At 39.0% G+C, this 16,027-nt stretch overlaps 1 protein-coding gene across 3 annotated transcripts in view; it reads right to left on the reverse strand.

The window, feature by feature from the left end:
- The window catches only part of MACROD2 (mono-ADP ribosylhydrolase 2), an 861,378-nt gene that overhangs the window by 56,980 nt on the left and 788,371 nt on the right, over nt 1–16,027 (reverse strand). For 2 of the 3 annotated variants that reach the window (XM_040553148.1, XM_040553146.1), the window contains exons 10-11: nt 14,658–14,693; nt 6,106–6,189 (exon numbers count right to left, since the gene is read on the reverse strand). In XM_040553148.1, coding sequence (XP_040409082.1) covers nt 6,106–6,189; nt 14,658–14,693 — 120 coding nt within the window. The remainder of the gene's footprint in view (nt 1–6,105; nt 6,190–14,657; nt 14,694–16,027) is intronic. The other variant, XM_040553147.1, reaches the window with a different exon arrangement.

Consider the following 16,027-nt stretch of genomic DNA (forward strand, 5'->3'; position numbering starts at 1 on the left):
CGTTCGTACTTTCTTGGTGTGCCTAAGAGACTAGGTAACCGAGCACCATTAAGGGCTGTGGCACAGCTTCTTCTCTGAGCCACAGGTAAAATAAAACATAAAAGCTATCTCATTTTTTCCTTTTTTATTTTTTATTTTGCATATAGTTCCTGATATCATGTGGTGCAGCAATGTAACAAAGTGAAGAAATGGACAGGGAAACCAGACAGGAGATCAAGCTTGCTAAAACATCATGAAACACGAACCAAAACAAGCGCATTACCACTTTGCCTTAACGTTTCAGAATTAAGGGACTAACTCTGTCTTCTGTGCTGGACCTGAACGATCACAATGCTTTACTGTTATTCACTTAACGGTTAGAAATGAGAAAGGAATTCTGTGACAGATGAGTCCCCCGCAGGTATGTCGGTTTGTCACTGCGTATAATTCTTCTTTGACAGCATTGCATTAGTCAGTTTACTAACCTAGTATTTTGCACCTTAGCTCATCTCAGGAGAAAGAAAATCTGCTCTGATGCATGCAGTGTGAAAACAGGAATTGCAACTGTTTGCCTGGTACAGTTTACATACACATTCATCTGGCTGCTAAAAGAAACCCGAGCATGTAAATGGTTGAGGCAACAGGACGGTGTGTCACCTGCGGAGGCCAAAATGAGCTGCGTTTTCCAAGCTGCCTCGTGTGACCACTGCACAGCAATTTAATGAAAGAGTGGTAGCCACTTCGGCAATGAAAAGAATCTTCTAACAGGGGGTTGCTCAGAGAGCAAATATGAATAAAAATACAGATAACATCCTGTTTTTCCCCTGATTAAGTGGAAAGTGATCACCTGATACTCTGAGAGCTGTAATCAGTCAAGACAGATGGTAGACTTCAAAACAAGAGTGAAAAAAGAAGCTATCAACCAAAGTGGATAGGGGTTAATAGCATCACTTTAAATATAACCAATCTACATTAAGGTGAAACATTTTACGGACATGTTTGATACACAAGCTTCCCAGGGAATTTCATCTGTAGTACTTATCTTAATTTAATTTTTTTTTAAGGATTTAGTTTGGTGGTAAAAAGAATGCAGTAACTTCTAAGCTACTTTAATAAGAAGTAGCACTTTTAAGGCTGAACAAGAGTGTGCGTTTTTGAAGCATAATTATGTGTCTAGATGTTCATTTCTGGTATATTATGAATGGAGCAGAAATTTATTGAAGAATATTACTGCCCTGTAGGATGTAAGGAAGAAATGTAGCTACAATTTCTCAAATGATAAAAGAATTGCCTGTATGAATCAAGTAACATTTTCAAACTTAATCAGAAGTCGACTCCTGTTAATATTAATCCATACCTTAAAGAGAAAATCAGGGCTGCATAGTATTAGAAAGACCATAGGAAAGATGCTTTGAACGTTGCTGTGCAGGGCTAACATGCCGCAGCTGTTGCAGATGCCTCCCCAGCCCCAGGGAAGGAGCACAGGCCCCAGCACTGCTGACTTCTGCCAGTGCATACGCTCTATCCCCCACTCTACGAAGCAAGGCAGCGAGCAGCAAAGCTGCAAAAATCATGGTATAGAAAGGAGAAGCAAGAAGGGGAAGCCTTACACTAATATTGCAAATGAGGGATTAAACTGTAAAATGAGTTTTATTTTCTAGTCCCAAGACTATGCATTTTTTGTCGCTGGACAAAAGCTTTCTTGGTGAAGCGATGAGGTGCGAGGGTGTCTCCTCCCTCTTGGTGAGAATCCTATCTCATTGCCATGACCTGCTGAACCAAAGAGTTGTTGAGATAAGATGGAACTCCATTTAGCCTCATTTCTAGCGCATACTCAAATCAGAAGACTGGCATCTGTAGATGCAGCATGACTGGAGTGAGGCAGGAGCTTGCTAGTGAGCCCTGACTGCTGACGTTGCTGAACATTTCAGATGTTTGATGTTGCGCTTGAAAGCTCTGAGGTTGGTAGTGCAATGACCCCCATCAGGCAACAGAACCAACTCTACCAACTATCCTAAAGGTGATTTGTGTTCATTTTGATCCTCCTGACTTGGCTTATCCATCAAACCGTTCTTCTTCCCACCAGGAGAAGTGAAAGCAGGCTAAGTTCATCCTAGATGAGCAATTCCAACAGACCAGCTCCTCACACCTATGCTGGGCCTCAGCTGAGGTGACTGCGAGACCAACAGGCTATCAATCTGTCGGAAGAATCCAGTACTTCGTTCTGGAAGGAGCTGAGGAGAAAAGCTCAAGCGAGACACCTTGCAGAACTGCACTTCTGTCTTCACATCCCTCAGTGGAGAACAAGTACGATCCTGACCTCGGGAAGGCACAGAAATGGCTTTTGCCACATGGATTGATTGGCTTTCTCCTGGAGGAGGAGAAAGATCAGGCATTTATGCTGCTGTTATCGGCTGTATTAGTCATCTTTGATATGACATTGATCACCTGCAGGCCACAGGGGAATAGATGAAGCAGCTCTTGGGCAGGCTCCATTTTATATCTCACTGAGAAATCCAGAAGGAAGGAAATGGCAAACAGCTATGCTTCTCCCAGCATCAAGAAAAACTACTGCATACCCCTCACTGTTCAGCACACATAGGAGGCCATTTGGGGAGATAAAGAGAAATAAGGAACATTTTAAAATTCATTAGATTGCTTTAAAAAGAGTTTGATTTTGCTTGGTAGGGATGAATAGGATGAGAACACATGACCTTTGGCATTCGTGCTAGCTCACGGCTGCTGTGCTGTGCTGTGCACTATTTTGTTTATGTAATTACTTCATCCTTGCATTATGAAGCTAGTGAAGACATCCCAAGTTTGGTTTAGTGCAAAAAAATAATCTATTCTTCTAACTTCAGACTTTATAATCGCTTGGTCAATGACCAAGGGAAAGGCAAAATCATCACTGGCTGATTTTACCCACCCTGCAGGACCCAGGGAAAATAAATAAATAAATTACACTGCATGTTTGCACATGTAAAACCTGAAATACTGCAGGGAACCTGGCAGTAAAGAAAGTTTCTCTGTGTATCCAGCATATTCACTTCTCCAAATACAACAACTGACAGGAGAATCTGCTATGCAGTTCACATTTGCTTTTCGCTATCAATGGTCTGAATGCAGAGAACAATATATCTAATAGCATAATAACAGACACCATTAATACTTTAGAGGTTCAGTATAAAATTGCTTTCATTAACATATCAAGTGTTTATTTTAGCTTACTGCAAAACAAGCTCCTTACATACAGCCACTTATCCGACTTTCCTTGATTGCGGAGAGGGTAGTAATGAAGGAGCCTACTTTCCGTGATCTTCTGTGGAGACTTTTACACGCACTGAAAAGATATTGCTCCATTACCTCCAGCCAATGAACCAGCTTGGCATGCTGTAGAAAATATTACTGCAGAAATATCACTGAACCTGGTAGAACAGTTTTTACCAGCTGCCACGAGGGCACGCATCTCAGGGTGGCGGGAGGCTGCTAAAACAGCAAGCTGTACTCCCACTGTCGGTCTAAAAGGGCACTGACAGCTACGTAGAGGAAAAAATATCTGGTGCTTCCTTTGTCTCAGTGTATATTTGCTAAATATTTTATACCTGGTCATGGCACCAAGGGGAAAATAATATATTGTGTTAAATGTAAGTATCTTTGGACTAGGTTTTATTGCTAAAAGCTACTTATTTTCTTTTTTCTTTCTTTCTTTCTCTCTTCTTTTTAAAGAAAAAAACAAAAACAAAAAAACACTCTGGGTACATAAAGCATGTTAACTACCTGAAGGTTAAAACACTCTGAACACAAAGCACTCGTGTTTCACCATGAGGAAAACTCAGCAAAGTTGACCTCAGACAGAGTTCGACTTTAGCGTGTTTTATCTGAGACTGCTTACATGCATTAGGTATCCAGAAATCTTACAAAAAAGATTTCTTTACTTCCTTGGAAGTGAAGCCAAACCCCTACCTATCTAAATAAAATCATTCAGACATGCGGTCACGTGGTTCTGGTTCATGTCACGTATTCACAGCTTTTGTAATTGTCAAAGCTGCACGTTAACATTGCTTTCAATTAGTCAAAACCAACAGCTAATAATTAGAACAACAGAAACTAAGTCCTATTCTCAGACAAATGTGTGCAAACCCCATTTACTTAAATGGAAATGACTCACAGGTGTGCTGCATTAGACTCTGGCCACTCTGCAACTTTATAGGAATTCAGTGTCTGGAGCCTAGTTGTGTGATTCCTCTTCAAAACAGAGACACAGGTAATTCCACCAACATCTGATCCAGGTTCCCCCGCACCTCCCTCCCCAGCAAACGCTTTAATTACTTTTTTTCCCAACACAACAACTCAACAACTCTGAAGTCTAAATTGAGACTTTCAATCCTGAACATTATAGGCTTGATTTCTGCCTAAGGAGAAAAGGACTCCGTCACCTGCTAGATTAAATTCTGCAGCAGTGATTATGTGTTACAGGCCTCAACTCTGCATCAGCAAAATCTACTGTGCAGCATCAAATTCAGGGAGTTCAGGCATTTTACAGCTCGAGGGTAATGCAATCATTCTACTGCCACGCTATTTACTTCACCCTTCCGACGCATTTGTTTGTATTCCACAAAGTGAACTGTAGGTCACCAGGAAAACATTGACAGGAATAGTAAACTAGGGGACTGAATTTAGTAAACCACAGAAATAGTTAGTGGAACGTCGTTTCTTTTTCCAATGGAAAGAAAAGTTTACAGTTTTCTGACACTTTTTTCCCCCCTCCTCCTCCTCTTTTTTTCTTTTTTTAAGACACTGATACAATGAAGGTTTTTAGTAGCACTCATATATATATCATAAAAACTATTATTGTTTTCCCTGTTTAGGAGTATGGAAAATGACACCATGATCCCACACCCCATTTAGCCTGCATACAAATCGATGTGTGGTTTGTCATCACGGAATTCTCTAATCCAAACATAAAATTGGTATTTTAATTTCAGTTGGGTTTAGCGCAGCATGAAAGCAAGCATGAAAGAAGACCAGTCAGGATGAGATTTCTTGGGTCCCCCCACACCTTCCAGGCGATGACAGCTATTACTTTAAGTACTTGCCATTAACAACCAGTCACAATGTTAGTGACAGGATGTTACTAGCAGTTACTTAAAGTGATAGATGTTAACATTTTTCTGCTCTTTATGACTCACACTATACCCCAGTCAGAATATTTTAGGAGCTGAAAGCACAGTGCTAGGTCAAAATGATGAAGAACATGGAGCCACCAGTTGAGGTGCAGAGTGAGATGTGTCAATTTAGGAACATTAGGTCAAAGAGAATCCATGATAAGTAACTGTCATGGATTAAAGATTAAGGTTCATCCTTTTAAGTATTCCACCTAAGGGGAATTCTGCAGCATTTGGGCGTTTTGCTCTTCCGCACATAGAACAGCAACGTCAAACTCTGCACTCTGAAAATTAGTCTTTGATGTTAACATCTTTTAGCAACTCTCCCCATTAGAAAAGATACCTTGATCCAATTTTAGAGTGACACAGACTGCATTTGCCTCCGTACACATGGATTAGCTGCCCTGTGAAGACTGGAGTGCAGAAAAGCACTCTTTCCAGAGCACTGTAGGCGCGACATTAAGCATCTGTGACTTCTGACCATGGAAAGATGTAATGTACTGCGTAAGATTTGAAGCCATAAACACTACAACTGGATTGGAAAGGGATACAGCAAAATTTTCTTGTAGAGAAGGAAAGCAAGAATTATATGTGTATTGCTGTGGGTAGTTGATTTACCTGAGCAGTTTAAGCAACCAGAGTGACCCAAGCACTGCACAACATGCAATTATTTTCTATTACTTACATAAAATCAGAACAGGTTAGAGATAAAACAGTAACAATTTCCCATTTTATATCAGCGATAATCAATAAAAATACCATTTGTAATTCTGAATCTACCGAGATGAAGTACACTTCGGAAGAATTAGTGTCATGATCTAGGTGAAAAGGAACTTTCCAAGTGTGTGCAAAAAACATTCTTAAATACAATTATTCCAGTTCTTTCACAAGAACTCAGGATAAACTTTTCCCCCAAAACATAAAATTGATTAATAGCTCTGAAAGCTGTCAGACCACCTACCTTCAGAATCATCTTGCAGGTCCTCAGGCTGCTCTGCTTTGCACTTTGTGGGAGATGGAAGCTGGCCTTTTTGTTCCAACCCTTCTTTAAAACATTAAAAAAAAAAGAGAGAAAATATTACATACATAATTTTGAAACTGTGGTATCGTATCAGATTTTACTATGTGTGACTTTGCAACTGTGAGTACATTTTACCTCAGCACTCCATCCAGTGCCTGATGCTTACCTTTCTATTATGAAAATTAATTACTGCATCATCTTCTATAAAAGGATCGTAATAGCTATCTTTCAGCTTGGACTGGACTTTCCCTAACTTTCACATGCGGCAGTGAAGAAAGCTCATGCTAAAATGACCTGCTTCCTTACAGGCTCTTAATCTCTTCAGAAACTTAAAAAACAAAACAAAACAAAACAAAAAAAACATTTTTTTCATTTGTAGTTTTTAAAGTAATATATATTATACTGCATTTTAGAGCTGAGGAGAAATAATCTGAATGAAATGATTTTTCCGTCTCAGTTCAATTCTCCATTCAGTGTTATAACATGGCAACAAATTAATATCGACTGAAATTAGTAATGAAATGAGAGGTAGGGAAGCAAGTTTGATAGTGAAGTAAAGTTAAGGAAATGAAAGTTTGAGATAGAAATGTTCTGGTTGGAGGAAAAAAAAAAAAAAAAAAGCTTTCCAACCTGCTAGCAACAGGAAGATAGAGGAAAAGGAAATCCTTCTAAGCAGAAGAGTAACTGAGGCCAGTGAAGTTTAAGGTTTTCCCTACTCGTAGAAATTGAAGTTCACGGTATTTAAAATTAGTTGGTTAAATTCTAAAAATTATGAGGTTTTCTACAGCATTTTCAGAATATTTTGTCGTCTTCACAGAAGCATCAAATCACATCACTGTTTGTTTACTAAGACAGACTTCAAGGCATAAACTGGTTGTACAGAAAGTCTGTTAGCACAAAAAGGGGGCCAACCTGGAAATTAATCATAAAAAGTATTTGTAAATTAAGACATTTAATGAAAGCAAGCTCACTAATTGGAACATTCTTCGGTGTTGCTTAACCAAAGCCTGGGCTGAAAGAAGAGAATGGCAGACAATTAAAACTCAATTCCTTACATATATTGAATCTATTCAGCAGAGATGGGAAAATGACTTTCTGTCATTTGACTTTCCATCAGACCTCCCAGTTCCTTATGGTCAACTGAGGGCTTGGGTGAAGGAAAAGCCTAAAGAAAACGTATTTTTTGTTTTTGCTGGAAAGAAATGAATGCTTGTAACCAGGAAACTTAGGAAAGCACATGACCTTGCTTGATCTAGCCTTATTGCCCTGCTGTGATAAAGTATTACTTCAAACTAATTACCTAATTAGCAACTGGGAAAAAAAAAAGAATTTACACGTGTGTTATGAATTGCTTCACGTTGGGAACCCTCCCATCTCTTCTGCTGTCATACATACCGCATGCAATAATCTACGTATGTCACTGGATTTGTAAAAAGCTCTCAGCAATCAGATGTCCAGTTTCTCATAGAGGAATTGGCTCTGCTAACAGCTGTAGATATTATCCTTCAGTAACCTTCTCCTGACCTCACACAACTACACATACATAGAACCAAAGTGCTAAAGGTTTCCAAACACAAGGTATGAAAGAAATGAGGAAATGGAAATGGAACTTGCAATGTCAAAGGGAAGATTGTGCTCTTTTGAGAGACAAAAAGGAAGCAAATCATTGGCTCCATATGGAACCTAGGAAACATTCACTGGTTATTCTACTGTGCCTAAGTCCTAAAAGAGCTGCCATGGATTTAGAAGCCGGCAAGAGTTTACAAGAAGTCACAGCTCAAAATGTCAACAAAAATGGAGATCTACATGTGAACAATTACATTCAATTTCACTTGCTTCATTTTAAGGAATGAATATTACATTTCAGCCCCTAAAGTCCAAACTGAATACTGTCGAACTTGTCAAAATATTGTAAAAATTGCTTCCAGCACAGGATTTATGTATCATTGTAGAATTCCATACAGCTCAAAGCACGAAGGGCCCTTAGTGATCAGTAAATAAGTGATGTGCTGTAAAGCAGAACATGCTTTGAGTTTGGCTTGCTATCAGGAAGTAGACCTGTCCTGGCTGCACTTAACATAGGACCACGTTCGTATCAACTGGGTTCATCTGAATTTGAGATTCAAATACAATATTTTGAGGGAAACGAGTTTTCAAGTACTAAGTAAATACTAAGATCAATTTCTAGGCTGCTGAGAATGCAAAAGTAACCACAAGAAATACTGTGGGGGAAAAAGAAAGGCAAAAATACATGAAATACACACTTGGTCAACACTTTTAAAGGGGTTACTGAAGAGCAATAGTGATATTCAACAAGAACTTCAATACAAAAGAGAGATCCTGAAAATAACCAGGCTTTTAAAGATTTGTTCCTGCCAACACTCTCCCGTTCCTTTAAAAAAATAACTTGAATATTTATAATGGACCATATTGATGTATGGACTCTTTGGTTCTAATGCCATTCTGCACTACCTGCTATTTTCCCTTTTTTGGTTGGCAATGATTCACATCAGGGGACTGAATCAATAGGAGTGTTTCAATCAACACTCACCCCTGTGATGATGAATTTTATCATCTAACCAATCTGTGAGACTTCCTCCAGGCTCCCAAGTCAAATGTCAATCAAGCTTAAGTGCAAGTGTCCAGCCAGGTCTTTCAGGAGTATCTGAACACATTAGATAGTACAACCAACATCTTAATTGACAGCACAAAGACGGAGAAGGAGGAGGCTGATATTCAGAGAAGTCAGAGCTGTTACTATCTCAAAAGAAATGGTCTTTCTGCATTCTATAGAGGATCTTAAAATGCTCACAAAAGGATGTAGAAGCACTATCCCAGAAGAATAAGATTTCAATCACAATTTCACTGCTTTTTACCAGTTTTCCGTCATTTCAGAGACGGAAAAGGATTTGTGCAGGATTCAAAATAATGGCTTTTTGTTGTGGTCAAAACACCAACTCTTAACCCTTTCTACTCTACAATATTATCCATGTCTTTGCCCATGAGCCAAGTACCTCAAATTCTTTGTCTGCTTGCAAATTTCTGTTTAAAAACAGAACACCTAGATAGGTGTCTGAACTGATCATAATCAAAGGTTTTCTGAGCATAAGCATCCGTACAAAAGGTGTTCTGAGATCTAACACTAGTAGAAATTATTCTTCCTTGTAGGCTAATACAGAGGGTCAACAAACCACTTAGATCTGAGAGTGTCTCTCCAAATAAGCTATTTCCAAAATCCCTCATAGCGTCCGAATCTTACTGTGTGCAAATGTTTGCTATTTTCCACTCAGTAAAAGAGAAAGTCTCCTCCAATAAAAATGTGTCCAAGTTTAAGACTGTGTACACAGTGGAGTGTACAAGGAAATACTGTATTTATACAGCATTGCTTATAATTGTGCTTCTCTTGTTAGTGTCAATGAGATCCTTTGGCCTGCCATCCTATAGCTGGCTGCAGTTTCTGAAGTAACGAATAGGTGGTTAGGTAGAATACTTGGGACAGAAATGGCATAACCAGCAGGACATTTCTTACAAACAACTATTAGATGGGAAACAAGAGACAGTAACGTGTCAACATTCACACACAGGGGGCCAAAAGGCCTTGGTCCCCCTGTGGGGAGTGAAGCCAAACAGGCTGGGGAGAACATAGCTTCAGAACTGAAACACTTTATTATTTTTTATTTTTTAATAATGATAGGAGATTTAACTTATGTCCATGCATAATAATGTAGTATTATTCCATATCTGGACTATGCTTCTCATAATAGCACACGGTTCTGTAATTTCCAGATGCAATCACTGCAATTGCGCAATTATGGCAGTATTAGGACTTATTTTGCACGCTTCTATGCATGGATATGTGAAGCTATGGGTATAAAAGCCAAGTCCTTCAGAAGATAAAGTTGAGAATAATCTTCCCTTAATGGGGCTGAAAACATCAAGCATCATGACTCTGCAGTCTTAAAAACCTGAAGTTAAAGGCAGACAAGACCATTAGGTCATCTGGTCTTTTTCTTTACTTTTGTAGGGTATCACTCATAACAGAAAGCTGAGATGTACACCTGCACAAGTCCATACCTGGTACTGTATCTGCCCTTTTGCCTCAAGCCATTCTAACAGCAAGCCATATAAAATATGATAATATCAAAGCTCATTGAATTAAATGGTGCAGTTAAGCTAGCAGCTGCTACAAGAAACAGCATCCAGAATAACAAACCGATGGGTTAAAATCCTGTAAGTTAAATGCCATTAAAAGGGTGGTCTTGAGTATGTATACTTAATAAGACTAGGCTATTTGTATTTTCAAATGTTTTTCTTTTTCTAGTATTTCCAATATATGCAGTGACGTTATGTGATTAACTCACCAAAATGATCATTCTTGTCTGTTTAATTGTATAATATTAACACAGAAATTAATGGACATTACCTGGCAGACATGCAATTAAGATATTCCCTTATTTATTTTGAAGAGAAATCATAGAAAAAAAGGCCTTTGTGCAAGTAATGAGATATTTGTACTTCAGGGTGGTAGAAACACAAGACAGAGATTACTTTTATAATGTGTACATCACTCAGTAAGATGCACATTTGGTCATCTGTTATTCCTTACTCCTGGCTAATTCTTTAGCCATTCCCAAGGCCTAAATCGCTGAGTACTGAAACCATTGGACATATTCCCACTGACTTTAGCTGACACAAGACCAGGATCAGCTTTTTTTCCCCTATAACTCTTACCACCGGGTTTTAATTAGGACTGATTCTGTAATATCCACATCGTTCTACTAGATTCTTCAAACTGAAATTGGTACAGTGAGTCTACATTTCATTTGAGTCCCTGTGCTTCTCCATGTTTTCTCTTGGCCAGATATCGGCCCCTCAGAAATACCTAGCCAACGACGTGCTGTAGGCACATGGATTTAGGAGAAACTTAGCATACATGAATCTCTGCCAAAGGTCGTACATGTGTGTAGCCTGAAGCATGTGCTCTCCATGAATCCAACAGTTGCTTTTTCTTTTTTTTTTTTCTTTTTTTGTCTCTTTTCCCTCTTAAAAAACAAAAACAAAACCGAAAGCCAAACAAACACCACAGGAATTGGAGAAATAACCCCAAAGCAGATTGGATATGGACAGCTCAACAAAACAGGGTCATCAATACTGGTGCTAACTGCTGATTCCATCTGCTGGAGTCATGACCCATGAAGTCAAGTGGAATGAAGAATGATTATTCAATTATTATCTTGAAGAGGTGACTAGATGTTCATACTCTATTTTTCCCTCATAATAGTTAAAAGTAGATCTCTTTCAAACTGATAACTATTTGAACATAAAACCAAAAACTCTCCTCAATGCAGAAATTATGTATGCATTTATAACTCCCACAAATGCGTTTTGCAATCATTAAAAAGTGCATACACAGATAAGTCAAGATGACAGAACTCCCATCTACTGGAGTAGATATACAGAAGATTTTTCTCTTTGGTCATATAGCTATTGATTGCTGACAATCAATGCACTGATTCCCAAAATATTTCAAATCAGAAAGAAAGGACCAAATTGAAGTTCATAGCACCCTACAAGTAAACCTGTGGGAGAAGCTGTGATCTCATCTGTCTCATATGCACAAAAAGGCAGATATGTATGGGAATATCTTCCTCAAAAAACTTAATTCAATGATTATTTCCCAGAGCAGCTACGCAGCTTCACCTAAATTAATGAAGCTGTGAAGGATACAGGGCAAGAAAGAAAAGACTGGTTATTAAGTGGAAATATACTTCCTTTTAATTCTAATTTTAAATGCTTTTTAAAATGTAATTTGCATAATCTCCATAAAAGCAACAAGACAAAAAATGCAAAATAATTGGACTTTAAAAAGCATACATGCCATGATAACTGTAAAAAATGAAACTGGAAACATTAGATGAATACTGCAAATTCTACTGTAGGGTAATCTTTGGCAAATGTTTGTTGTATAATGACAGTCTTCATTTATCTTCTTTTATGTATATATGTACAACTATATTAATCACACTAATTGTATTAAAATCTCTGAAAGTTCCTATCCAGTAATCTTGATACCAAAAAGTAATTACAATTATATGTAATAAAATCAACAGGCCAGAAAGCCATAAAAGAATGTGTTAATCCATCACAGTAACACATATCTGTGTATATCCATGTTTGCACATTAATGCATACATACCGTTATTAAAGAATTTATAATTTCTAAGCTAATTAACTGGGTGCATAAATCATCATAATCCATTTGTCTTTAGGACAATCCTGCCAATTTAAGCAGCCAACACACTGCTTCAAAAGCTTTTACCTCTGTTTTCTGGCTGGTATAGTCTCTGCCTTTTTCCAAGTGTCTCTCCTTTTTGATTCCAATGTCCTTCCATGAAGAGAAGAGCTGGAAGCTCCTGCACAGTTCCTGGACTACAGATCAACCAGGCTCACAGAGACTTGGGAGTACATGCACGTGATGCACTGTCACAGAAGGGTGCTAGCTGGTCATGGAGGACAGGTGGAGAAGAAGAGTAGGGAAAGCTACGCTTGCTGCATATAAAAGGTGGTCTTTAACTGCACAGAAGTCTCTTAAAGAACAGAAGTAGTCCATTAAGAGCCTCCAGGTGTAGGTCACCAGAGAAAGTAACACAGGGTATGGTGGTGGAGCCTGTTACAGAAAGTCTGATCAAGAAAATGTAAGTGGATGGAGCTCTCTTCAAACACCTAGTAGAAGTCTTCTGACTGGAAGCTTTAGTCCTCATGTGAGATTTTAACCCCTGAGCCATCTGCTGTGAGGGTAACATAGGACTGCGTAAGCAATTCAGGAAGTGCCTGGACCACCCATAATGCAAATTCTTTCTAGAGAGAATGAGAAGTAATGCCCTGCTTGGTATGCTGCTCTCAGATGTGGGAGAATCAGTAGCAAATGTGGCCAGAGATAGCAACTTGGGCTTCCAGAATCATGAGATAAGGAATTACTGAGTTCCGGAGAAAGCTGGGAAGGTAAGGGACAGAGTAAGGACTCTGCACTTCCAGCTTATTAGACAGAATGCGCTAAGGAGCTGGCCTGAAGAAGGATGTCCAGGAACTGATGACTGAGGAACAACCCATCTTATTGTGTAGAAAGACTGGGAATTTCAGCAGAAAGCTCACTTGCATAAGCAAGGAACTTCATGAACTAGAACACAGAAAGAGACAGTGAGTGACAGGCAACAAAAGGAGAGGAGAAAGGTACTCAGGGATGCAATCAGGAAGACTGAATGCCAAGACCAGCAGCAGCTAAAACCAAGTAGGGGCATGAGGAATAACACAAAGGTATCCTACAAGCATGCTATTAGCAAAAGCTGGTTCAGACAAAGTATTTCTCTTTGGATGAATGGGGAGGCAACCTAGTAATAGACAATATGAAACAGCTTGAGGTACTCAGCTCATGGGCAAAGCCCACTCCCAGATCCCACACATTCCAGTGTCATTTGGGAAGTAGAGGAGCAGCCAAGAGCAGAGAGGCTGCAGGCTAACGATAGCCTGGAGGAGCTGAGATGGTTGATCTGATTCAAATGCTGCTGTTTATCATCCAAAAAAAAAAAAAAGTCATCCCTGACAGCTGGAAAAAGGCTCATGTTTCATCAACCTTCAAGAAAGGCATGGAGGAGGATATCAAGAGAAGTATAAGCCGTCACTTTAACTTCAGTCCATGGGAAGAACATGTATCATGTTCTCTTGGAATCCTTTTCCAAACAGGTGAGGAAGGACAAGAAGGTAACTGGGAGTAGTCAACATGGATTTAGCAAGGGCAAATTATGCTTGACCAACCTGACTTCATTCTGTGAAGAAATGACTGGCTCAGTGGACAATAGGAGAACAGTACATATAATACAGTTTTGTATAGCTTTTGCTACTAGGTATTGCAGCATTTTGAGATGCTCAGAAGCATTGGCTGGACAAACACACCATTAGATGAGCTGAAAATTGGCTGATGTCTAACTGGCAGGTGGTAACAAGGCAAGTACTCCAACAATCAATAGTCAGCTCCAGGAAAAAAAAGTACTCTGAAATATTGTCCAGTCACAGTTTAAGTGTTTGCTGGGAGAGTTTTGCTACTGTTTTCATTGCAAACAAATCATGGCCACTAATCACAATTGCAAATGACTCAAGAATTGCTATATTAACACCTTTTTACAAAGAGACTGTAGAATTTTAATTATTTCCCATTCACGTTCGAATTACTTACTAATAAAAAGTAAAAGATAACCCAGAGGCTCGTAACAGATGATATTAAAAAGTTAGTCTCAGCCATTCTTACTATGTATTATTTATCATCAGGGATGTTTTTCCCTACATTATGTTAAAAAAGAGAGAAAACTGTTATAATGTTGACAATAAATGATTGACACTGCTTATCACAACCAAGGCAATTAGTTTTAAGAACGTTCTCAGTTTGGTTCATGCTTCCCAAATGTGATATGTTTGGGCATAAAATACTGCTTACTCACCTGTCTCTTCACTCATCTCAGTCTCTTCATTATCATCTGTAAAAAAAAAAAAAAAGGCAAATAATTAATATCAGGAAACATCTAAAAAAATATTCCATGATTCAAATTCCACATATCCTAGCTTACCTCCTCCCATTTAACATTTTGTTATGAGATCTGGAGAGAGATGGGAAAAGAAAGTTTTGATTCTAGACTTCTACTACGCAGATGCAGGGAATGCAGGGCACAAAGATAGGGAATAAAATTCTGCATAATATACAGAATTCTGCAAATGGTTGAGGTAGGAAGGGCCCTCTGAAGATCATCTAGTCCAATCCCGCTACCAGGCAGGATCACCTAGAGCACATTGCGCTGGATGACATCCAGGCGGGTTTTGAATATCTCCGGAGAAGATGACTCCACAACCTCTCTGGGCAACCAATTCCAGTGCTCTGTCACCCTCACAGTAAAGAAGTTCCCTCTCAAAATTCACATACAATTATTAAGATGATATATGCAGAAAGCAGGTTCCTTTGGAAAAAAATTACATTTTGGGAACAAAGATATTTCTTACCACAAGCTGTTTTGATGAGGCGGGGTGGTGGAGGTGGAATTAGCCTTTGTTAACATCTAATAATACAATGTTTCAGAGCTTTAATCATGTGGTGGAGAGCTTATTGACCACAGAAGTTTGACAACTGGGTTGCTAATTCATATAGACTGTATTTATATCCTTTTTAATGGACTTGGGAAGGTGCAAATTCTGTAGCAAGCCTACAATTTCTGCCTAAAGCATTACATCTTTCAAACCACTTGTGTATGTGCATATCATGACCACCATTTGAACCCGAGCAGTTCTGCAGTATTGTGATAAATGGTCTTGGAAACTAACAGTACTGTTTAAGTCCTAATTTACAGGATCAGATCTTTATGCCATAAACTCCACTGAGATTCAAATGCTGTGACACACACTAGGAGGACTGAAGCTCTGCTTTCATCATGATTTGGAGCCTGAAAACTTATTTTAAGTACAAGGAGAAGAGAACAATCAGTTAATAACAGAGGCCTCCACTGGGAGTTATGCTTGAATCAAAACATTAAAACAAAATAACCGTGAGCTGGAGAATTTTTATGGGAACTTCTGAATCTACGGTCGATGGACCTGTATCCATCTTTTGCCCCCTCCCATTGCAGTCAGACATGGCCTGGAGGGCAGGACATGTAGAAGGCACTAAATGACAGCAGGTTACATTTCTCTCGAGTACACTTCAGTCTGGCACAAAGGATCAGAACTGAACAAAGTTGCTGCACGTTTCACTTCCTTTCTCCTTATTCTGCAAACGATTGCTTTGGAGTTCAAAACGGCGTATTGACCCCTATTGTACAAAAAA

This window comes from Cygnus olor, chromosome 3 (genome assembly GCF_009769625.2).
Source record: "Cygnus olor isolate bCygOlo1 chromosome 3, bCygOlo1.pri.v2, whole genome shotgun sequence".
NCBI lineage: Eukaryota > Metazoa > Chordata > Aves > Anseriformes > Anatidae > Cygnus > Cygnus olor.